Source organism: Mastigoproctus giganteus, chromosome 6 (assembly GCF_048544385.1).
Source record: "Mastigoproctus giganteus isolate SK-2022 chromosome 6, ASM4854438v1, whole genome shotgun sequence".
Classification (NCBI taxonomy): Eukaryota; Metazoa; Arthropoda; class Arachnida; order Uropygi; family Thelyphonidae; genus Mastigoproctus; species Mastigoproctus giganteus.
This window is the reverse complement of record NC_143580.1, coordinates 163,719,790-163,746,501: the sequence shown is the minus strand read 5'-3', so window position 1 is coordinate 163,746,501 and position 26,712 is coordinate 163,719,790. Positions and strand designations below refer to the sequence as shown.

Here is a 26,712-nt window from a genome sequence, read left to right as displayed (position 1 = left end):
AAATTTAATCTGGATTTTATTTCTTTCCTTCCATTGGAATTCATTTGTTCCATCATTATATCATTTTCATTTCGATTTTGAGAAATGTTTTGGTGGACACTGACACTTTAGGATTGCATTTTTTCACTTCATCATTCAACCTGAAATCTTACTTCCCAAATGCTCTTTCAAGCAGCACAAACAAATGGAAGGCAAAGGTGACAAATCAGAACTACAAGGAAGATGAGAAGAATATTCCATCCCAGTTCACTCAATATTAAGAGTTAGACTAGCCATATATGGAAAGGAGTTGTCAAGGAGAAAACAAACAGCTCTGGACAGAAGATTTGATTGCTTTTTCCTTGGCACTAGGTTCAAAGAGCATTTTTTGTTCCAGGTAACCAACATAAATAATAGTTTGGCATCTCCAAAACTAATGGCCATTGCCATATTTGCTGGTCCATACTATTAAATTTTTTTCCAACAAAGATTAATGCTTGTGTGTATCTCCATTCCATATTGGAAATGCCTACTTTCAGAAATCAACTGACTGACCAAAGTCTTATTGGTGATTATGATGAAATTCAAAATTTCATCCTCTTTCCTCTAAAATTATTAATTCAGAGCAAATGGATTATGATGTTTATACTGCTAACATTCATGTTGTCTCAATGGTAATTCATGTACCACTATTCTTCTGTTACACTATGGGACTTCATCAGCTCACATGACTGTCACAACAAAAAAAGAAAAAGAACATCCAGGTTAAATTTGACCTACCCAAAAAAAAAAAAAAAAAAAAAAAAAGAGGACAATACAAGGTAATTAAAGTGGCTTTACAACTTCAAATATTTGTAGTAAGTATTTTTCATGTGAAAACTACAGATGGAAAGCAAAAACTGTTATCACCTTGAAACTTATATAACCAAATAATGAATTATTTGGTTATATAATGAATACCTGAAGTATAAGACCCACTAATCAATACAGGAACTATTAAAACTGGCTATGAAAAGATTAGTCACATTATGAATATAGAAGCCACTCTCTAAATAGCTGTTTTGGTCATTTTTGTCACCTCATCATTGGAGGGGAGGATAGCTCAAATAATGAATTACTGAAACATAAACCTCACAATAAAACAAATAAGCATTATCCTATTGTTAAGTAAATACCACCACAAAATTAAAACCTATCAAAATGAAAAATCAATCATAACATTACAAAAAAAAAAAAAAAAAAAAATCAAACCAATCAATGGAAAAAAAATCAACCAAATCATAACAAACAAAAACTTCATAAACTATATAATTATTAGAGTACATTAGCAAACATTCAAGTGCCATCTTAAAAAAAACCTTTTCATTCACAGGGATAACTTTCCATCTATAGTTATTCATATACTTTAATTTAGCAGACATTTGATTGGCACTTTAATGTCTGCTAAAGTAGCACTTTTCTCTAATAATCTATACAGTTTCATAAGATTTTTGCCACAATATGTTTGGTATTTTCTTTTGTTGTTATAATTTGATTTTTTTTATTACTATTGGTTTGACTTTTCATTATGGTCAGTTTGATTTTTTTTGTAGCAATGTTATCTGAATTTCCATTTTGACAGGTTTTAATTTTATGGCAGTATTTATTTAACAATGAAGTTTCACTTATTTTAATTATTATGAGGGCAATTGATTTAGTTACTTGAGTCCATCCTCCCCCTCATAGGCCCTTTAGGTCTTTTCATTTTTGCCCATCACTTCATCCGGATGTCACTTCATCAGTGAAGATGAAGTGACAGGAATTGCCAAAATAAGCTGTATGGAGAATGGCTTATTCATAATGCAGTTAATAGATATCTGTTGATATCCTGGGTTTATAGTGTTCTTATACTGATTCTACTGATTATAGTGGTCTTATACTTCAGGTAATCCCAATACACTATTTGATGAAAGGAAACATGACAATGTTTCCTTTGTTGGGATGTTGGCCACGCCAACATCCCAACAAAATTCAATTCCCTCTCACACTTGATGGAGCACATCAAGAGTTAAACTGGGTGATAGCAACAATAATCTTGTTGTTATCACTGTTGCTATTATTAAATAATTAAATCCTCCACTTCACTGATAGGTGGTTGTAATGGTGGTGATAACTGCATCCTTAACAAAACACTACAGAAGAAATCAAGTGGGATATTTCTAGTGAACGAGGAGGCCACTCAAGTGGGCTGCTGCAAATGATATAAAAGCCCAAGAACTGCTAATTTAGACAATTTCTTACTTGCGGTATGCAATGAGAAAATGTGTCATCTTGTTGAATACGGTTCATTCTTTCTTCAGGATCACTGTTGCTGATTTGTGGTAACAGCAAGTTCTTCAGGATATCCAGATAGTCTTTTCAATAAACAGAGAAAGACCCTACTTTTTGTTGAACTCAATGCAGAGAAGACTTTGATTTTAGGACCACCACATACCGACTACATATACTTTTTTTTTAGGCATTTTACTGCTCCACACTCTTTTGTGAATGCTGACTTTTCCAATTATGTGGAAGGCAAATTTGTTACTGAAAACTTGTCTGTGTTAGTAGAGCTAACGTGTTGGATTTGCTTGGAAATGGCTTTAATTTTTCTTTATCCTTAACTGTGATTGCTTGTATGATCTGTAATTTGTAGGATATTAGCCATAGACACTGATGTAATACTTCCCAAATATTGGTTGTGAGTTGTGACAGAACATACTTTATGGTCAATACAATATGCAATTTTTTTTTTTTTTTTTAACTGGAAATATGCTTACCTCACTCATTCAACAATTCTGTTCAATAAGCCTACTAGATTTAGTATTAGAACCAAAATGATACAAACAAGAGAACTTTGTTATGAATCTACAAAAAAAATTAAAATAAAATTCTCTAATCCTAAATTTTTCCCACTGCCAAAAAAGTGACCATCCAATTCTGCTTTGGACTTTACAAAATTTATCACCACAGGGACCTTAGCAAGTAATTATAATGATCTATAACAGACAAAGGTAAACTACATGAGGTCCAAACTTTTTCTTTTTTCTATTGCTTACAATTAGAATATACTAACCTTTTCATATTACTGATCCCTTTCAGGGCTTCAATTAGCAAATCCCCCCCGACCCCCACAAGATGTCTAGTTCTTTTAACCCTCCATAAAATTCACGGTTTTTTTTTTTTTTTTTTTCATGGCCACCACATCTAAATGAATATTCCAAGTGCAATCTCACCATCATCTTATACAGAGAAATCAAGATATCCTTTTCCCTACTTTCAAAGATCTTATAAATCAACAGAACAGCATGTGTCATCCTGTCTGCCTGTTTACACTGCATGGTGTATACCACCAAATGCCAAATTTACTTTACGCTTAATGTGTGTCAAAATTATTTTAACTCCAAAGTAAAATCCAAAAAATATAATTTTTTTAAACAAATAAAATTTATTTGCAACTAACAGTCTAAAATGCAAAGGAAAGGAAAGAAAAAATTAGCAAAACAACAAACAAGCATGAAGTGTCATTAGATCCATTTAAATTAACCTATAAGAGAAAATATGTATGCACACAGAGAAGGGGCTTGAAATTACAATATCTCTTTCTTTCTCTTAAAAGCAAATTAACAGTTTCTTTAGTTATTGTGCTAAGGAGAGTATCTAAATGATATAACAAAGCATAAATCTCGAAGTCATCAAGGAAAGGTGCTTTATCAAATAAAGATATCCTTTATGACAAACTTTTGAGATGAACAGAAAATAGTTTCAAAGCCAAACACATTCTTCAGAGATCTGTCTGTCTTCTCTTTACATTTAAAACATGTTTAATTATACTTCCTTGTGAGAAAAGCAAAATGGCTTACTTCTAGTCTTCTAAAATAGCAGCAAAAATTTACCCAGAGAAGAGAGTGTGACCTTTATTAGAAAATTAGAAAATTTGCTGAGGTGCATGACTTGCTATAATTTTCCTTTAACAACTGGAATACCACTTGGTGGCCCAATGCTGCAGCTGTGACAGTCAATGTTATCATAATTACTGCATTGCCATCTATTTATACTTTATATAAACATTCTGAAAAACTAGACCAATGTTCATATTCAACTGTTAACAACAGGTGGCAGTTGTTTTTCTTCATTTTAGAAGTCACAATGTATCGTATACTTTTTGTTAAATGTGAAGTAGTTAGATATGGCATCACATCTTGAACAGCTTTTCTGATGAAGAAATTAAGAAATTGTTAGAACTTTCTGACTCAGAATTTGAATGAACTAAAGGTATTTTTTGGTGTTAACATGGGGCTGAATGAAAAAAAAAAAAAAAAAAAAAAAACCCTGATATAAAGAATATTGATCTAAAGAATGGACAGACAGAATTGCATTTTTCAGGAATGTATTTAGTATAAAGAGATTTCTGCATATATTTTGGATACTGCACCTCTTTCCACCAACAAAACAGAAAACAAAAGGAATTCAAAGTAGGGGTCCTAAAGTAAATATTCTTTTAATGATCTGAATGAAAAGTTTAATGAACATTTTATTCTAGGAAGAATTATTGCATTTCATAAAACTATTACTGGCTTCAAGAGCAAAACTTCATTCATATTATAACCCTTTGAGGGTTATATCATAAGCCAGCAAAATGGGCATTCATATATTTATTTAAGCTGACAAGAAACAGCTTACACGTCAGTTATCATACCACACTTTGGAAAGATTACTACTGACTTGATAAAATCATGCTTGACTTTCACTTCAAGGATCATGCGTCATCTCATTCAATAACTGCTTACAGTAACCTTTCAGTACTGTGAAGCAGTTTTTGGATAAATGGTGGAGGAAGCTCTTTTTTTTAGATTTTAGAAGTCTCAACTGTAAACAGTTTCATTTTGATGAAAGTGGCACATCCATCTCAAAAGAACCTTCATCACAAGCAGTTTTCAAAGTTCTTGTTCAGCCAGCAGGAAATGTCATTCTTTCTAGAAAACAGATATCGAGCCAAAATGATGAGATGAGAATTCAAATAAGAAATGCCTGTGCAGCATATTGTGACAGAAACTTTAGAAGTGAGAGAAAAAAAAAAAACAGTTTGGTATTGTGAGAAATGCTCCTGAAAGTCAGGACTGGAGGATTTTGAATGATTCAAGAAATACCACACACTAAAGTCTTATAAATAATTAGAACTTAAAATGCCTACAAAGTTCATAAACTATTTTACCATGCTGTTTTATATATCAGTTCATGCAAATGCAAAAATTAATAATTTTTGAATGTCATATTTTGAGTAGTTTTTTTATTTTTTTGTATTTTGGAGCTGAATGCATTAGGGAAGATAGTGAAAATAATTCTGGACTTCAAAGTGTTAAGGATTTGGAAGAAAGTTTTTCTAATTAGTTTAGAATGCACGTTAGCCTCATGAAATAAAACAAAAACCAGCACACTTTCACACATTCATTTTTCATAATTTATGTCAAAAACTATGTCATAAATAAATGAAATCAGATATAACCAGTGATACTATGGGATCCTGTAAAATTGACAAACAACTCTGGTTTAAAATGCTGAAAATTACAACCAGAAATTAACTTCCAGATCCTTGCTGTGTTTTTCTGAAATTTTCTATATCAGTTCAACCATTACAATATCATCTACATGCATATTTGAGTTCTCTTGGCATTCTCACTGCATTCACTTTCTAAAACAAAAACATTGTAACTAGCTGTTAGGCAAGTTAAAACTGCCATGCAAGTTTAGGATGTTGCATTATATATGTCAGATGACAATTAGCTTCAGACAGCAATTTTTGCATTCAAACATTGAAATCTTCGTAATGATAGAAAAAATAAATTGATCTTACATTTGTTGTTTAAATTATATCATTACAATTCTATGAAACAATTTATGGGAACATTCTATGAAATGTTCCCAACAAAAGGATTTCCTCAGTGAAATCCGTTCCATTTTGCACATACACTAAATGAATTAACGGTCCATTCTTGAATATACTGAAGTGCAGTATTATAAAAATTTGCGGCATTTTTTTTTGAATGATTCTTCAGTCATCACACCTTCTTTATGAAGACTTAAGTTCAGTTTTCACATCACTGTGTAACAACATTCGGAGTCTGCTGACGAGGCTACTAGTGATGGTCGTGTTCAAAGCCGCTAAGTGGATTTTTCTTATTTATTGATTTGAAATTATTGTTTTTCTAAAACTTTTGATTTAAATTTAGTAGTATAACATTATTTTGTGATTTTTTGATTAATTTGGTGTATTTATTCTTTACTCGGCCTTGTAAAAGTATCGGTAAGGGTTTCCACGTGTTCGTAACTACTGTCACCGTTAGTAACTTTCCCGCCATTGTGATACCGTACTAGATATACCGTAGGTCAGTGTTTCTCAAAGGGTGTGCCGCGTCACATTAGTGTGCCGCAAAATTTTCCAAGTGTGCCGCGAAATTTAGAAATTTCTTCTTCTATGACTACGTAGGTGTGCCGCGAAATTTTTCTTCTTTGGAAAATGTGCCACGAGAGTAAAAAGATTAAGAAACACTGCCGTAGGTTATATACCGTACTAGATAGCGTTAGTTGAACTTCGTTAGCAGTTAAATTGTACGTTTAAATAATACATATAACGACTTAGATTACAAACGTAATATAATTAATAACATAACATAATTAATTAATAAATTAATAGAATCATGACTCAGACCAGAGCAGCAAAGCAAAAGGCTCAAGCTAATGGAAGTGCTGTGGCTCAGAGCAGAACTGAGGGGGGCAGTTGTCCTCTGACTCACAGCCTTATAAAATGCGCTGTTTGCTTGATGTTTGCAGAGCAATCGGGTACGGGACATGATACTGCCAAGGGGGATGTCTCTGTGTGTGCGCGATGCAAGGAGTGTATTGATATCAGGCAACAACTCGGCGTTCTTGTGGGCCTATATGAGAGCTTGAAGGACAGGGTGGATGCCCTCGAAGAAACTAAATTGAGGGGCCCATCAAGCTCTCAGCTGCCCACATCAACGCCAGAGCTTGCACTTGGGCATCGCGTGACACAGAGACAACCCCTAAGGCAGAATGCGCTGGTCCCGAAGGAACTAGTAGTTGTTGGTGACTCTATTGTCAGGGAAACGGGGAACATGCTTTGTAAAAAAAATAGGTGGAACAGGACCAGGGTATGTCTGCCAGGGGCAAAGGTTGATGACGTTGTAGAGCGAATATCATCTTTTAAGGGCACAAAAGGTGATATAGTTGTACACGTTGGCACTAATAATATTAAGAGTAGGAGACCGGCAGAATTACTTAACAAGTACAGGTCACTGTTGAACAAAAGCCGAGAATTAGGGTTGAATTTGAAAGTGTCTGCAATTCTGCCCAGACACGATAGGAGGGAGTATATGATGAGAGCCTTGTCGATCAATTCGGCCCTGGAAAGATTGTGCAAGGCTCAAGGGGTAGAATTTTTTTCAGCCTGGACTGTACTTGTTAACAGGAGAGATTGCTTCTACAGGGATGGGATACACTTAAATAGAAAGGGTGCAAGAATATTTGCTGATGCTATCGAGGCAGTGTCAGGTGGGTCGGAAAACTGCTAGCTTGGGGGGAGACAGAGACCAATAGATTGACAGTAGCCACTGGCAGAGGTGAAAGAGATTCTTGCACTGCTTCTATTAGAATGAGCAGAAGCCTGAAAAACAAGATGCATGGTATTTCAGAGACTGCTGGGAGCCATTGCGGTACAAGTAAACACATGGGTTGTGTTAGGGTAGCTAAGAATAGAAACAGGTGCAGGTATAATTGCGTGTACACCAATGCTAGGAGTTTAGTAAATAAATTTGATGAATTTGAGGTATTGCTCAAAACATCGAAGGCAGATATAGTTGGGATATCAGAGACGTGGTGTCACACAGATATAAGGGATGCAGAACTGCAATTTGGGGAGTACAACGTCTACAGAAAGGATAGACAGGATAGGAAGGGAGGAGGGGTTATGTTATTAGTTAAGAAACACATAAAAACCAAGGAAGTGAAGCCAGTCGACATCGCTGGACAGTGCAGTGTGGAGTCAGTTTGGTGTGACATAAACATTGGGAGATCAAAATTGAGAGTAGGAGTGTGCTATAGGCCTAATGACTCTGATGAGTATAATAAGGAACTGTACAGGGAAATAGAGTGGGCCAGTAAATCAGAGTGTCTTATAATGGGAGATTTTAATTTCCCAGATATTGACTGGAATTTGGGGGCTGGTTACTCACACACTAGCAGGACTTTTGTGGATTTATTGGATGATTGTTTTCTACATCAGCATGTTCGGGAGGCAACTAGAGGGAGTAATACTCTTGATTTGATTATCAGCAGTGATTCTTCATGCATTAAGAATCTGCAGATAAATGAACCACTAGGTGGCAGTGATCACAGTGTGCTGAAGTGGGATTTACTCAAAGAGGTAACTACCATTAGGGGTAAAAGGAAGGGTTATTGCTTCGGTAAAGGCGACTACGATGGACTGAGACAGTATTTAAATTCTATACAGTGGGACCAACTGATGATGTTACCAACAGCAAATTCAAAATGGGAAGCATTCAAAGAACTTATCTTGGAAGCTACTAGGCTTTACATACCAACTAAGAAATATTGTTCAAGGTTTAGGCCAAAATGGATGTCAGATGAACTAATGAGGCATATGGCAGAGAAGAAAAATGCATGGGATACATACAAATTAACACATGACACAGAAGCCTATGATAGATACAAGCTGATATGCAACCAAGTTACAAAGGAGGTTAGGCAGGCGAAGGCAGATTACGAGAAATCCTTGGCAAGGGATGCAAAGAAAAACAGCAAAGAGTTCTTTACTTATGTAAACTCTAGAAGGAAGGGGATGAATCAGATTGGTCCACTTGATATTGATGGGTCAAGTGTTGATGATCCTGCTCAGGTAGCTAACAAACTAAATGAATATTTTGCATCGACATTCACACATGAGGAGTTATTCAGCGAGGGGAATGCCAGAGGTGTATTCAACTCTAGCAGTAAGCTACAGAATCTTGAAATAACTGGGAGTAAAGTGGAGGAGAAACTGTTGAAGATAAACACAAGAAAGGCACCCGGGGTGGATGGGATCTATCCAGTTATATTAAAGGAGGCAGCAAAGGAAGTAAGCAAACCCTTAGCCATAATTATGAGAGCTTCCTTGGACTCAGGGGAGGTACCCATAGACTGGAAATGTGCAAATGTGACCCCAATTCACAAAGGAGGATCAAAGGCTGACACAAGTAATGATAGACCTGTGAGCTTAACTTCTGTTCCAGGAAAATTAATGGAGGCACTGGTTAAAGAAGCACTGCAGGATCATTTAGACAAGACTTCAGTTATAGCTCAGACACAGCATGGTTTTGTTAAGGGGAAGTCTTGCCTGACCAACTTGATTGGATACTATGATGCAGTCACAAAAGAACTGGATGCAGGGAATAACTTTGATATTATATACTTGGATCTTAGAAAGGCTTTTGATACTGTTGCACATGGAAGACTGCTACACAAATTGGAGCAGTGTGACATTGGAGGCAAATTGCTGCTATGGATAAAGGGGTGGTTGAGGGGGAGAAGACAGAGAGTGGTAATCAATGGACACTGCTCATCGTGGACTGATGTTATTAGTGGAGTCCCTCAGGGCTCAGTGTTGGGTCCATTATTGTTTTCTGTATTTATAAATGATATTGATGATGGTATATCGGGCTTAATGTCCAAGTTTGCAGACGATACAAAGGTTGGCAGGGTTGTCAAGGACACTACTGACACTATGCTGCTGCAACAGGATCTGGAAAGGTTGAGCAGATGGGCTGAGAGGTGGCAAATGAAGTTTAACATTGATAAATGTAAAGTACTACACATGGGAAACAGCAACCCCAGGGCAACGTATCAACTCTGTGGTACTACACTGACAGTGGTAGAGAATGAAAGGGACTTGGGGGTGGTTGTGCAGGCAGATATGAAGTTCTCTGAGCAGTGCAGACGGGCTGCAAGAGTAGCTCATGGAGTATTGTCAATGATATACAGGAATTTTTCCAGCAGGGATAAGGAGGTGATTATTCCATTGTATAAGGCGATGGTCAGGCCACACCTAGAGTACTGTATACAGGTCTGGAGGCCTCATTTCAAGAAGGATGTAGAGCTGCTGGAACGAGTACAGAGAAGGGCAACAAGATTAGTGAATGGAACAAAGGGTTGCTCTTATGAAGAAAGTCTTACGTTCTGCAAATTACAGTGTCTGGAGACTAGGCACTTGTGAGGTGATCTGATTGAGGTGTATAAGGGCTTGAATGGTTTAAGCATGCTCAATTCTGATGGGATTCTTCCTCTAGCTCAGAAAAATCACCTGAGAGGGCATAAATTCAGATTGAGGAAAGACAGATGTAGGATAGACGTGCGGAAATTTGCCTTTAGCCAGCGGGTGGTTGGTTGGTGGAACAGACTTCCGTCCCTTGTGGTGGAGGTTGATAGCCTAAATAAGTTTAAGGCTCAGCTGGACAGGTATTTTGAACGAACAGAGGGGTGAAGTGGAAGTGGGTTTTTTTTTTTTTTTTTCTTGGCTGATACTGCATAAGCTTGCTTTCTTGCATCAAATGCCTCTACTAATGCTAATGCTAATACAAAGGTAAGTATCCAGTTTATAATTTCAGTTATAATTACTATTTTATTTTTTTTTTTAACTTCAAACTACTTTTACAAATTGTCATTTGATTTCAACTTTTCCTTAATTTTTAATTTTTTTAATCCTTTAAATTTGACTGGTTTTTTAAGCTCATTTTAAAATAAATAAAACATTCAAGTAGAGGTATCTATAATCATAGGCTGCCAACTATTGCTTTGCAGAAAACTGGAAATCAGTTAACTGTAAATAGGATGAAAACAGGAAATTTTTCAGAAAAAGCAGGAAGTTTAAGTTCATGTTGCACCATAAATTAAATTTAATTGACAACATACACATTTTAAATCAAATTACAGACATAGGAACGTTTACCAGTATTTGGTGGTATATTCTTACCTTACCAAGAATTTTTCTATCCATGTATTTCTGTTAGACATAAACTGATTTTCATTGCATTGAGAAAGACACCGTAGCCCTATCCAGAAGTTTTGTTCATAATAATGGCCCTGCTGTCTAGACTCAGGGCTGTCAGGAGCATTTCCAAAGCTTCACATAAAAGAGAAGATCCAAACTCGGCTTTTTTGTTTTTCTTCATTGGGCTGAATATCCTTTCTCACACACAGCACTATATTATGAGCAACTGTTAAAATGCCAAGCATGACTTCGAATAATCTCTTATATTTCAAGCTTCCTTGTACCCTTGTCAGTTCCCCAACCAAGGATCATTGTACATCAATTCTTTCTTCTTTCATAACAATATCTGGTAGGTTCTCCCACTGACAACTAACAAAACTATTAACTGCTTCATATATTTCTTTAATGATGCCAAGAAGTACTGAAAACTTGAGCACATAAAATTTCAAGTTCAAAACTGATGGGCAGCCAGGTAATTAAATTTGTGTTATCATTTATAAGGGCATCACTCTTTGGTGGTAATTTGTACTCATATAGTAACATGCAGCAATAAGTACTTCCTCACCGAACAAAGAAAGAGAATCTTTTTCTCTTGTCTTAAGAATCTACAAGACCTTAGCAGTAGAAATTCCTGTGACTAACTTAGAACCATCCTTCTGGTTTAGTCTTCTATGGTAATCAACTTCCAAAATAGAAGTGGAACATTTGAAAACTGTTGGTAAAATAAATTTGCATATAACATCCTCCAGCATATCTAGGAGTAATGACCTGAGTACATGAATGTGAGGTACAGTGAATTGAAAAGCCAGGTTCAGATTTTCAAATGTTGTCATTACGTTAAAAAAGAAACAAGCAAACTGCTTTATTCAAGTCAGAAAAGACAAATGTGAACAGGCTTTCTGTAAGAGATAATGTCAAGAGTTATCAACTTACTTGGCCTGTTTTAGGATTGCTTTCGCCAGAGGTCTGTGTTTAAGAAGTTTTTTCCCCCTTAAGGCTTCATTAATAATTTTTCTTTTTTCAAACTTCTTTTCGATCATGAACTGAGTTTGGATATGAGTCTGTGTGCCACTCACCAATGATCACTTGATGCAGTTTTCAATTTGATAACTCAGAAAATTGCTCATATCTCTTTTCCAAACACTTCTAATATCTTTTTTCAATAGACTTGTTGAAGGTGATCACTGTTCTACCAGTCCTTGTTAGAAATTTAATTAAAGACAGCAAATGTATACACGGCCAGTGTACACATGCTTCAAAATCTTTTATACTTCAGTGGCATGCATCAGTTGAAATTGTTTAAATCTATCTATCCTTTTAGCACTTCTTTCTAGATATTAATAAATGTCTAATTATTTATTCACTTTCACAGGAAGTCAAGCAGCTCCCTTTTCAACACACAAATTAATAAGATGACAAGAAAAGCCCATTACAATCAAGTATCGTATATATCGTACACATCGTATATATTCGCACTTAAGTCATTTGAACAGAAATATACATGTATATTTCCTTTGAATCTTCTCTTTCTCCTTCTGTATTTAAACTCATAATTACATACTTAGGCTTAACATAACAGGTGCAATACCAACACTAAGTGCCCAGTATTTTTTTTTTAAAGGAATCCTACATGCTTTCAGGAAGATACCCAATGTTGTATCCTGTAAGATCACTTCCCCCACCCCTTTAAATAGGCCTCTAGGGTTGGGAACATTCAGAAAGAAGAAGATTTAGAAAGCTAATCCATGAGACTGATGGTGAAGGCAAATCAACAGTTCAGGAGTATTGGAAGAGCTTTAGCATCAGGGATGCAGTGTACGTTACTGGTGAGGCATGAAATGAAAGGACAGTCAGGTGTATGAACAGCATTTGGAAGAACATTTATTCTGAAGCTGTGCATGCCTTCAATAGTTTTGAAATTTCTGAAGAAGTTCATGGAGAGCTGGTGTCTTTGGCAAGGCAAATTTTTGATAATGTTGAGGAGGAGAATGCTAATGAGCTAATGAAGAATTGGCTGAAATGAATAGGCAGGCATTTAATGAAGAGACCATGGAAGATGAAGACACAGGCCAAACAGAAGAAAACAGCTTAACAACAAAGAATCTTAGGTGGGTTTTTAACCTTGCTGATGAATTAACAGGCATTCTGCAGAGTTGTGATCACCTGCCTGATCGTTCTGCTAAGGTAACACGACTCATAAATGATAGTTTGTCTTGCTATCATGAGATTTATTATGCAGAGATTAATGGTGGCAAGCAGATTAAGTTCTTCCTTCCAGACTCCTTCCAGAAAAAAGTCAGAGAACCTCAATCTCAAAGCTAGTCACAGAAGCAGCAATTGTAATAGGAAGAATAATAATAAAAAAAAAATTGATTTTTATGTTTTATTAATAATTTCAGTGTATTTTCTAATTATTATTTAGCAATTACAATAAATTGTATTGCATTACAGTTTAGTGTACAATAAAATCAGTATTTCCTATTCACATGCCTATACACTTCCATTTCTAGGTGGTAGATGACTCTCATCAACCGGCACAATACAGCACTTTGCTTATTGGAGGCTTGAAGTGGTGGAACCCATGTTTAGTCTCCAGAGCTAAGTTCCGGTCAACAATTCCCCATCTCTTCCATCATGCAATATGACTGATGACTTTTGAGATTATGATGGACATCACGGCGAGATTCAATCTTCCTTACATTTCGAGGGTACAGCTCTAAAACGGTGTTTGCAGGCCTGCCGCTAGTTAGTACACCAGACCAGACCTATTGTTAACTCTTTAGGAGGCTTTCGGATCAGCTAGTGTATAATCTTGCTACCTCTACTCTGCCAGATAGTGACTTTAGGGAGTCGGAGAAGTGTGTATGCGGGGGGCATTGTCGAGGCCACGTTATCTCAAGGATCTGGGTATATTCTTACCATGTATGTGTGCCATACCCAAAAATTTCATTACTTCATACAGCATATCCCCTCCCACCTTTTCTTACTATTGAATACACCATGAATTGTCAAACTAATGGAGTAAGCTAATCTGCGAAAAGATCTAAATCTCTCAAACACTTCCTAATTCATTTCACAAATATACGTGGTCTCAATTCTAATCTCAACGATGTCCATTTCCACTTGCAGTCTGCCAAACCCCATGTACTTTTTCTGACAGAATCTCAGTTATTGGTTGATGACCTGCAAGATTTCTTTTCTTCTTTTCCTTGGTCAGACTACTGTTTCAAAACTTCTGATGTCAACGTTTGCTCAGATTGTGTCAGTGAAATTATTCTTATAGGAATGGAATCCTTTATCCCACACTCCACTTTAAAATCTCAGCCTTTATCTAAACCTTGGTTTTCCAATAAATGTGCTAAAGCCGTTCAGGAGAAGAATGTTGCATATCATAATTGGCTTCTTTCCAATTCTTTGGTTTCATTTTCTGCCTAAACCAAAGCTCACAACAATTGTAAAACAGACATTAATCAGTCCAAACTAGCTGAACAGGCTAAGAGTAGAAAACTTGCTTCTTACCCTAATGGTAGCCGAGCATTCTTGTCCCCAACCCAATCACGATATCAAATCTATTCGCTGCAACTTCTGCCCATCTCTGCATCCACCTCTGTCAAACCAGATGGTTCTGTTGTCACTTCAGCCAAGGATAAAGCTGACCTGATAGCATCCCATTTTTCTTTCAACTCTTGTATTAATGATCTTGGTAAAACACCTCCCACCATTCCCAGCACACTCCATTCAATGCCTCCTGTGGTCTTCCATCAAAAGGATGTCAGAAGGATTTTGACGAATCTTGATTCTCAGAAAGCTTCAAGTCCTGATGGTATTTCTCCACTTGTCCTCAAAACCTGCACTACTGCAGGTTTTGAGGACAAGTGTTTTTTTTTTCACTTTCTTATTCCAAAGGTGTTTTTCCTTCTGCTTGGAAATTTGCTCATATCCAACCATTTCCTAAAAAGGGTGACAAATCCCTCCAATCCAATTATCGTCCCATTGCAATTACTTCTACTCTTTCTAAAGTAATGGAGAAATCAATTAACCACCAACTCTTAAACTACCTAGAAACCTTCTCTCTGATCAACGATTGTCAGTATGGATTCCGTCAGTGTCGATCCACTGGTGATATTCCGGCTTATGTTACCCATTTATGGACAAATTCAATGGAAAAGCTCGGTAAAACAAAAGCAGTTGCTCGACATCTCAAAGGCTTTCGATCGTGTTTGGCATAAAGGCCTTCTAAACAAGCTTCGATCTTATGATTTTGCCAACTGTTTTTTTGTAATTGGTTATCCAGTTTTCTCTCTGATCGCTCACTGAGGGTGATGGTAGATGGCTCTCTGTCTTCTAACTTCTCCACTAATGCTGGTGGAGAGGTTAGAAGACAGAGTTCCCCAAAGTTCAGTTCTTTCCACCACTCTTTTCCTCTTGTATATTAATGGCCTTCTTCCATTGACTGGAAATCCTATCCATAGTTTTGCCAATGATAGCACATTGAATTCCACTTTCCAGTTTGAGAAATCGTGCCCTGCTCAATCAGCTTCAACTTCTTGAATATCCGCTATGAATTCCTTAAATGCCGATCTCCAGGTAATTCTTCAGTGGGGCAAAGACAACTTAGACAACAAAGACAATTTCAATCCTTCTAAAACTCAGTCTTGTCTTATATCTTGCAAAAAGGACCCTTCTGCTCCTATGCTTATCTTTGGTGACACTCTGATTTCTAGGCAAGTTGATATATCTCTTTTGGGGATTACCCTGACTCCTAATCTCTCTTGGCACAAGCACATTACAAATATTGCTTCCTCTGAATCTAAAAAAAACTTGGTTTTCTCTTTTGCTCTCGGCGTTACTTTTCTTCCAAACAGCTGTTCACTCTGTACAAATCGCAAATCCACCCTACCATGGAATATTGTTCCCACATCTGGGGCGGTGTCCCAAAAACCTCTCTCAGGCTTATAGATTCTGTTTAGAAGAGGGCAGTAAGGTTAATTAATGACTCCTCTCTAACAGAGTCTCTCCACTCGCTGTCTCATAGACGTACTGTTTCTGCTGCATGCCTTTTCTACAGATACTTCCATGGGCACCGTTCTTCTGAATTGGCTTCTATAATTCCCGTTCTCTCTTTCGAAACAGTCCAAACGTGTGCCGCCACCAGCCAACATCCATTTACTCTCCAACTTCAAACTCACAGAACCAACTTTTCATCTTCCTCGTTGATTCATTCAACTGCCGTTTTTTGGAACAACCTTCTATCATATGTCTTTTCTGAAAATTACAGTCTACAGAAGTTCAATCTAATGTCAACAAATATCTTCTCCCATCTTCTCAACCTCTAACCCAAGCACGATACTAAGTACTATATGTTCTAATACCTCTCGTGTTTGGGGTTTTCATAAAAAAAAAAAAATATATATATATATATATATAAATTCGAATATTTTAGTTGGTCTGGAACGTATCTCCCACATAATACATTAGTTCAATGGGAAATCAATGACCAATATATGTCGTTTCATTATAAGTCGTGCTTTCTAGGAACATAACTACAACGCATATTGATGACCCCCCATGTATTACAAACGAAAAGCAATAAAAGTGATAAAACAACACCATAGCTTTCAAAGAAGACTGCCTTTTTATCAACAGTGAATTTTGACTGTCATGGCACATCCTTAAATAACACCAGCAGGATCACTGCTCATGGCATGTGTTACTGTAAGAGCATGGAAATTATCCTACACACATGCAGGAATGCCTTAGGAGCATGCCAGTTGGAACTGTTCATCCCATCCAAGAATTATGGTTTCAGATAGGGGTCAAATATGGACTCTCCTATCTCTACCAATGGTATTATGTTCCAAAGAACAAATCTGAAAGCTCTTGAGCCATTTCTGGTTACAATACCTATGCAAATGATCAATGATGACAGCATCGCCTGGAGAAGTTTGGTGGTTCTCCTCCCAGACGTGTTCAGCCACCGCAGATTTCTGAGAGTCTGCAGTGTTTAGTGCGCTAATACATTTCCCCATATGATCTTTAAACCTACACTGCCTCTCCAATAGAACTCCTCACAATCTGAACATTTGATCTCATATATGTTGTTGTTGTTGTTTGGTTTTTAGGAGCATTAGCAACTAAGGCCATATTGCTCTGGGGATATGTGGTGGTCATTCCCTGACCTTTCCACATACTCCGTATTTGGTGGTAACGGGCTTGAACCCCGGTCTAATCAAGAAGCGTGTGCTACGCACTGCTGCTCCTGCCCACCTGGCTACAGAGGAGCCATCTCATATATATTATCTCACTTCTACCCTCAATAATAGGTACAGGATCTTTTTCCTTTGACACAACTGTGTGCAATCTCCGCCATAGTAACTGCACACAGTATGTCTGACGGATGCATAATATTCTAGAGATCCGCTCTGTTAAGCCCGTATAGTAGGGAATGTATGCAGTAGCAGTAGGTGAGGATGACTCTCTCTTCGCCCGTATTCAGCTTCTTGAAAACTTCTGTCCAAGATCTTCTGGTGGCAGCTGCATTTTTGGAGATCCATTGTGGCATGTTTAATCTCGTCCATTCCACCCTTGGAGGTGTTGCAGTGGGACCCAGTCCTTTCCAATGGCGAATGTTTCATCGATGTGTATGGAGAGGAGGAGGAGAGGAAAATGTTCTCAACTTCCTCAATGGTTTCTCCCCTTTCATTCAGTTTATCTCAGAGGTGGAAATAGATGGCACCTTCCCTTTCCTTGATGCGTTGGTTTGTAGGGATGGCCCCAGAGTAAAAATGAGTGTATGGGGAACCTATGTGCCAGGGACAATACATGCATTACAACATGGCACAAGCCAACAACCATAAGAATAGTGTAATTAAGGCTCTACTGGATAGGGCTGGGTCCCACTGCACCTCAGAGGATAGAATGGAGGAGATTAAACATATCACAGTAGATTTCCAAAAATGCAGCTATCCCAAAAGATCTTGGACAAACATATTCGAGAAGCCGAACAAGGGCAAAGAGAGAGGCGCTCTCACCCACTGCTACCACATACATTCCCTATTATCTGGGCTTAACAGAGCAGATCTCTAGAATATTACGCACTTGTCAGACATGCTGTGTGCAGCTATTAGGGTGGAGACTGCACACAGTCATGTCAAAGGTAAAAGATCCTGTACCTATATATGAGGTCTAATGTCTGGATTGTGGTGAATGCTATGTTGGAGAGATGGAACGCAAGTTTAAAGATTGTATGGGGGAACATACTAACACAATAAAGAACGTAGACCATGGGAAATCTGCTGTGGTTGAACACTTCTGGGAGGAGAACCACCAAATTTCTCCAGATAATGCTGTTACTGTTGATTATTCGCATAGGTATCAGAACCAGAAATGGCTCAAGAGCTTGAGGATTTGTTCTTTGGAACATAATATCGGCAAAAGAGATGGGGAGTCTGTGTTCATCTCCTTTTTGAAACTGTAATTCTTGGACAGGATGAATTGTTCCACCTGTTAACTTGCGAACCATTTCCGGCCTTCTTGCATGTGTGGAAGATAATTCCCATGCTCCTATAGTAACACATGCCACTGTGGTCCTGCTAACGTTATTTAAGGATATACTGTAACAGTCAAGTTTCACTGTTGGTAAATGGGATGGTGGTCTTTGAAAACTAAGGTGTTGTTTTATTGCTTTTAACTTGTAATCTTTCTTATATATTTTTAATTTTATCTATCGTATATTTTAATTTTATATATTTTAATTCTTATCATTTTATTGCTTTTAACTCTACAGTTGTCAGTATATTTTATTTTTACATCAAAATTTTATCCTGTCTTATTTTATTATTTTATTTTAATTTATGTTAATAAAGTTTGAGTCATATATGGCTGGTGTAATAGACTGGAGTTATTATGACCCTGTAAGATCCCCTTCTAATTCTATCACTGAGAGCAAGCTGCTTCTGATTTGACAATTTTTTCATTACAAAAGGTCACCACCAATAATAGGATATAGCTTTGAATTACTTTTCTTACTGTCACTTGTAGCAATTAAAAATGGCTCCTTTTTTTTTAAAGCCATCACTACCTCTTCTTTCCCTAGCTGTGCAATTTCACTAAAAATGTTTTTCATTTTCATCTTCCACAACCATATTATTTTGCTATTTCATTATCAGGAAACAAGCTGAATAATGCACCTGCATAATCAGCATAACTCAGAAGAAGATTATGTTCTATGGCAATATATGCAAATAGACATTCAGTACATCGGACATTATCATCATCACTGTGAAATGCTATGCTTGCATTTCTTTCTACGCATTGCATGCTGTCCTTATGCTTATTTGTTTGCAAATGTCTAATCACATTGCATTTTCTCCACTGAAAAATCACAACTAAATGTTACATGTTGCCTCTTTTGATTTTACAATATATGTATCAAAAATCTTGATTATACATCTGAAATTTTATATCGTATTGCATTTACTGAAAAACATTGTTAATTAGCTTTGCACCACCCACAAGATGATGGAAATGGTCATAAATTACAGAGAACATGGCTATTATCTTATTTTACATTTCTATATTTTTTTTTAACAAACTAGCATCAATGGCCAATTTGTTAAGAATCCAGTTTTGGTATCCATTAGCAAGACTGAAAATTGCAGTAACAACTGAAAAGCAACTATCTATTATCTAAGATGACAAACAAATTAAGAAATTCAACTCTCTCATATAATTCACACTTTTTTAATCAGCTTACGTAACAGACAGACAGTTGTTTTTCTGACACACACACACTGCAATTTTCTGAGTTTACTAAAGCAGACACCAGAACGAGATCCAAAACATCAAATCAGTTCATTATACTGGATGTACTGCCTGTGGAATTATCTTTCCCTCAAGTAAAATGCTTACAAATAAATGTGTAAACTTCAATGCAGAACGCAGTGTTATTTTATTATCCATGTAGATATGAATTATTTATTTATTATGTTTTAATCTTATTAGAAATTAGCTTAAGACTTTTTAATTTAAGTTATTCTACCTCACATTAAATACACACTTTTGCTTCTGTCAGTTTATGTCCACTTTCTCCTTTCTGCCATTCCCATAATGATAATGTATGTTCAGATGAGTCATCAACAATGCTCAAGAGAGATCCCCCATCCTATACAAAATTATCATAAGCAAAACATTGACATTAAGAAAACAATATGTTACATAAAAAGAGTAATATAATTTTTCATTAAGAACCAGTAAAATAAATCTAAAAAAATTGTGTAAATCTTTTTTTTTACATAATTCTAAGTAACTAAATATTTTTCGAAGCATTCTCATCAAAATATATAAATATATAATATATGATTATTAAAAACTGGTTACAAAAATACTAATCAAAATAATTTTATTACAGAAATTTAAGAAGCATACATTCTGATTAGCTTCACACACACGCACACGAGTTTTATTTTTGGAAAAAGAAAAATCACAAGAGGGTAAGCAAATGGTGAGGGGGGAAGAGTAAGCACAACAATATTTTGTTTAGTAAGCTCTTACTGCGTGAGAAATTAGTTGTGCATCAGTGCATCATTGTGCAACAATTTCCAATATTTTCACTGCCAACTGCTGGCAGCAAAAGGCTGAATGCAAAAAGCATCCAGCTATATGCATCATTCCATATTCACGGTGAAACCATGTGTATCTTTCCTTACACAACCTGAGGAAAATGAATCTGTAGTGCACACTACTACAGTTGTGGGGAGTGGGGAAGGACCTCTAAACCATCACTTTCCCTTTGAACCTGCCTTGATGAAATATTTTTGACTACAGAACATGAGGCAATTTCCAAGTCAATAATTCATGCTTTGTTTGTAGCTCATAGAGATTACACCAAGTCTTGCCCTAAATGATGATGGACTAAGAACAACAGCCCATTACCATATGTCATTATGAGATCATTGCAAATATCATGCATTCACTATGTTTACCGTCAGTAAGCATCTGAACATCACATACTGAGCAATGCTGCAGGTTCAAATTGCTGCTTAGCTTAAATTCCATGACATCTGTGTGGAATGTATAAAACGCCTGCAAGTTTATCGAGTCACACAGTGGCTCTGACATACAGGAAATTAAAGATCTTTAACATTTAACAGAAAAAGTAATAGACAGTGTACAGCATGGACACTGTGTGTTAAATTTTCTCTTCCCTCTTTGAATGTGTGTGTGTGTGTGTGTGTGTGTGTGTGTGTGTGTGTGTGTGTGTGTGTGTGTGTGTGTGTGTGTGTGTGTGTGTGTGTGTGTCATTCAAACACAGTAGCATGAGATAAAGAATCCTCTCTGTAAACCTGACGTAAATCTATAATCCACTGTAAACCATTATCCCCAATGTTTCAGGAACATATTTTCCTAAGTGCTGGCAAAATCTAATGTTTGTGTTAGCATATCAGATTTGACATTTTGCAGTAAAATAAATTCACAAAAAAAATTGCCAAATCACAATAAAATAAATTCACTTCAAATACACAAAGCAATAACTGCAGCTATATGTTCTAAATATACAGAGCTGTTAAGTTGCATTTTAAAATCTGAGAACAGCTAACTGCACAGTATTTATTGACAGTAGCATTGTGTAATCCAGTCTTGGAACTTCTTTTCTACATATATCATATACACTGCTTTACTATTAATATCTGGACAACCTACACTGATGGGCCACATTCTACCCAAAAACCACATCAGACAACTATAAATATGCTTGCAGGCCTTCAAGGAGACAGTAGTACAACTGTGAATGCAAGGTGCCACAATTGACACAGTTAAGAGACTTCAAGCACTGAATGATAATAGGGTACCATGTAAGCAATTGATCTGTAAGAGATATTTCAAAGATCGGGAATCTTCAGTGCAAAGGGTGCTGAAGATCCATAGGTTGACAACTGGTGATGTGATCTGAAAATGGAAGAAGACTGGTGCCAAAACTGTCACCAAAAACCTCCAAAGCTGGCAAAATATGACAGGAGGGCCCAGAAAAGTATAATCTGCTTGAAACACAGGTTGATGTGGCAGTACACACAGACCCTCAGTGAGATGATTAGGACATGTGTCAGCACCAGACACCACATGATATTGGTTACCACAGTTGTGCAACCATCCAAAAGCCATTAACCACCCCGACTAATGCCAGACACCATCTAAGGTGATATAAGACCTGCTATTCTTGGACCATTAACTAATGGAAAGCTGTGCCTGGAGTGACAAGTCATGGTACATAGCATACCAATCTGATGGGTATAGCAAATACCCAGAGAAAGTTACCTGCTGAACTATATCATCTCAACAATGAAGTTTGGTAGATGCACTGTGATAGTCTGGAGCTGTTTTTCGTGGTTTGGCCTGGGACCATTGGTTGTTTTGAACAAAAGCACAAATGCTGAGGTCTATCTAGATGTCCAAGACAATAATGCATTGCCTACATTGAGCCAGCATGATGGGGAAGACCCATACCTGTTAGTAGTAGAATGCTCCAGGTCATACTGCTTGCACTGTGGCAGACTGATTTGAGGAAAAGTGCATCAAAAATTTGGACTGACCAGCTCAGAGCTCTGACCTCAATCCTATACAGAACATCTGCAATGAACTATATTGCAAGTGCATGTGAGAAGAGACACGACTGCCCCCAAAAAAGAGCTGAACCAGCTCTGTTTTTTGGGCACCACTACCACTTTGAACTCTCATAAAGGCTGATGATTTCAACACACATTACTAGTTTTCCTGTAAATAAAGGTTATTTGTAGATAAGTGTGTGTGTGTGCAGACAAGATGTGATCAAAAAGTTTGGGGACTGACTATCTTGAAATTGCAGGATCATAACAAGCTGCAACATGTTCAGTAATTAATCCAGACATAGTGACAAATGGGCCTGGAGTACTGGGGTCCATAGTTTAACAAATAGATATTTATTTAAAGTATACCCAGTATAAAATAAAATAAAATAAAATATTTCAGTAGCAAATTTGTCAGTTGACGAAGGGACACGAGTTCCGAAAGCTACTGAAATATTTTATTTTATTTTATTTTATACTGGGTATACTTTAAATAAATATCTATTTGTTAATCCAGACATAGTAATCATGAATCGCTTGTTTATCTAGAGTCTGAATTAGTGTGTGTTGAATGAATAGAAGATGTTTCATGTGTTTCATCATTTTTTAAAATGGGCAATTTCACTGAGTAGCAAATTTGCATCAAATTAGGGAAAAGTGCAGCAGAAACCCCAAAATGTTAAAAACTGCTTTTGGAGAAGGTGCTATGTACTATTTGAAGACATTTCAGTGGTTCAAATTTTAAAGAGAGCCACTTGTCTGTCAAAGATGATTCTCATTTTGGTTGCGCTTCAGCTTCAGAAACCTCTTGCTTGCTGATCAACATCTTAATAACTATGAAGTTGCTAGTGAAATTGGCAAATTTTATGGAGTATGTCATCAATTTTAACATGATATTTAGGAATGCAATGCACTAATGATCATGTTCTCAAAGTCAGGATCTTCATCAATATGCTGCTGCTGACCCACACTTTGTTTCTTCCATCATTACTGGTGATAAATTGTTGGCATATGCATAGCTGTGAACTTTTGACTTTCAAAAAGCTGGAGATCAGGCATTTGTAAGCAGGAGGTTTTTGGGCCAAAACAGGCAATAAAAGGAGTGCTTCCCAAAATCAATATGAAAACATGAGATTTTTCAGAAAGGAGTTTTTTTTTTTTTAAAGTACACGCTATACTAGAAATTAAATTTCATTGACAAAATACACATTTTATATTAAAATACAGCCATAGGATTATTCACTAATACAGTATGCGCTTTATTCACTAGTACAGTGCACTAGTTTTTATGTTAGGTAAACTAATGTTTAACACTTCCTCATTCTATTAGACATTGGATATTCTATTAGATATCAAATTATTTTGATTCTTTCAAGAAAGATACTGTTGCATACACTGCACTCTTCAGAAATGTCGAGACAAAGCTCTGTTCATAACAGTTTCCCTGCTGTCCAGACTTGGCTGTCAAGAGCATTTACAAAGCTTCACCAGAAAGAAAAGATCTGAACTCAGTTTTTGTTTTTCTAACCTGGCTGAATGCTCTTGCACACTTAGCACTGCTATGAAGAATTGTTAAAATGCCAAGCACGACTTAGAATAAACTGTTATATTTCAAGCTCCTTCTGCACTTGTCAGTTTTCCAACAAAGGAACACTATACATTAATTCTTTCTTCTTTCATAAAATAGCATTTCTAGGTTCTCACACCAATATACACAGAACTGATGCGGCAAAACATCTACTGCTTCAGCTATACCTTTAATGACATAGTATTAGAAACTTGTCCACAAAAAATTTAAAATTTGAAAAAGATGCAGTGTCAATTAATGGAATTTGTGCTACCTCAGCATTTATAAGAACGTCATTTTTCAATGGACACCTTGTGCACCATATTGTCAAATGCCGCCATAGAGTATTTCCTTCACTGTGCAAAAGAACATCATCTCATCTTGTTTAAGATGCTCAATGATATTGGCAGAAAAAATGACTAACCCAGAATTATCCATCTAATTTAATCTAGTAACCAACTTCCAAAATTAATTGGAATTGGAAGATTTAAAACATGTTGACATAATAAATTTGCACATGACATTCTTCAGCATATCAGGAGTAATGCCTTCAATAGATGAATGTGAAGTATATTGGATTGAAGGGCTAATGATCAGATTTCAAACACTGCCATAACGTTTAAAAAAAACACAAGCAAATTGCTTTATTCAAGCCAGAAGAAAGAAATATGAAGAGAATTTCTGAACAAGTGAGGACGGCATGTCTGGAATTATCAGCTTGCTTGGCCTCTGTAGGATTGCTTTTACCGAAGGTCTGCAATATCAGAAGTTATTTTTCTTGAGTTCAACAATTTATATTCCTTCAAAACTTTTAGATTATGAAATAGATTTGAATATGTGTCAGTACCACTCACTAGTGATCACTTGTACTTTTCAATTTGGTAACTTTGAAAAGTGATCATATTCTTTTCTCACCTCTTCTTTAAACAGACTTATCATATTTGCCACCATTATACCAGTCTCATTATTTAAATAAAGACAGCCAACACATACTTTAAAATATTTTTTTACTTCGGTGGCATGCATCAATTGAATTGGTTTAAATCTATATTTCCTATTAGCACTTCCTTCTAAATGGTAGTAAATTTCCACTAAGTATTTATCCACTTTCACAGTAAGGAGTGCAGCTCTCTTTTCAGTACAAAAATTATTAATAAGATGACAAGGTCAGCCTATTACCAACAAGTGCAATCTCCTCTTTTAATACCCTTGCTGCTCCAGTTTTTAGGCCTACCATAACAGGGGCATTATTAACATTAAGTGACAGACAGTTTTTTTTGAAGAAATCCCATATGCTTTTAGGTTGTTCAAAAGAAGATATTCAATGTTCCCTGTAGAGTCACCTTCAAGTGCAGGAACTGGGAGCAACCTGCTTTCAATTTGAAAGCATGTTGTTCCCAATTTACAGCATCAGCCAAAAAAAAAAAAAAATTTCCCATTTCGCCTACCCATCCCTTCCAACAATTTGTCTAGTTCTTTCTTGAATTTATTCAAACTATCCACTTCCACCACATCAGATGGAAGTTTATTCCTGCAATCAACCACCTGCTGGCTAAAGGAAAACTTCTGCACATCTATTCTACAGCCATCCTTCCTCAATTTGAATTTATGCCCTCTCATGTGTGTGTGTGTAGCCTGAGCAAGAGGAAGAATCCTATCAGCATTGAGCTTGCTCAATATATTCATGAAATCCTCGCAGGTGCCTATTTCCTGATACTGCAATTTTCAGAAATGAAGCCTTTCTTGGTAATAGCACCCCTTTTTTTCCACTCACCAATCTCGTTGCCCTTCTCTGTACTCATTCCAGCAGCTCAATTCCTAAAATGAGGCCTCCAGACCTGTATGCAGTACTCAAAATGTAGCCTGACCATTGCCTTATACAATGGAATAATCACCCCTCCTTACCCCTGCTAACAAAATTCCTGTATATCATTGACAAAACCCCATGAGCTATTCTGGCAGAATGTCTGCACTGCTAAGAGAACTTCCTATATGACTGCACAATTACCCCCAGGTCCTTTTCATTTTACACTACCATGAGTAGTGGAATACCACAGAGCTGAGAAGTTACCGCACACATGGATACCACACAGCTGATAAGTTACTCTGGGATTACTGCTACCCATATGCAGTACCTTTCATTTGACAGTCAGTGTTAAACTTCAATTGCCATTTCTCAGCCCATTTGTGTAATTTTTTACTTAGATCTCTTGTTCTTGCACAAATGTATTTTTTACTATTTTACTATCAGGAAATATATTTCTAAACCATGCCTTGCATGATCAGCACAGCTTAGAGGAAGATTAAGTTCTATAACAAAAAAATGAAAATAAACATTCAGGACACTGACATTATGTATGATATCATCATAAAATGCAATATCTATTTTAGATATTCCTTGAGCAGCACAGTGTGCAGGTAAACTGTGTTATTTGAAGATAATAAAGGGCTCAAACCTACATGGTTTGTTCAATTATGTTTATTTC

General features: G+C 36.5%; 1 protein-coding gene across 5 annotated transcripts in view; it reads right to left on the bottom strand.

The window, feature by feature from the left end:
• Nucleotides 1-26,712, bottom strand: part of LOC150084715 (echinoderm microtubule-associated protein-like 2) — a 364,524-nt gene that overhangs the window by 161,066 nt on the left and 176,746 nt on the right. For 4 of the 5 annotated variants that reach the window (XM_090376571.1, XM_090376572.1, XM_090376569.1 and 1 more), the window contains one exon: nt 20,118-20,222. The exons of the other annotated variant lie outside the window; for it this stretch is intronic. In XM_090376571.1, the coding sequence (XP_090232697.1) occupies nt 20,118-20,222 (105 nt within the window). The remainder of the gene's footprint in view (nt 1-20,117; nt 20,223-26,712) is intronic. 5 annotated transcript variants of the gene reach the window in all.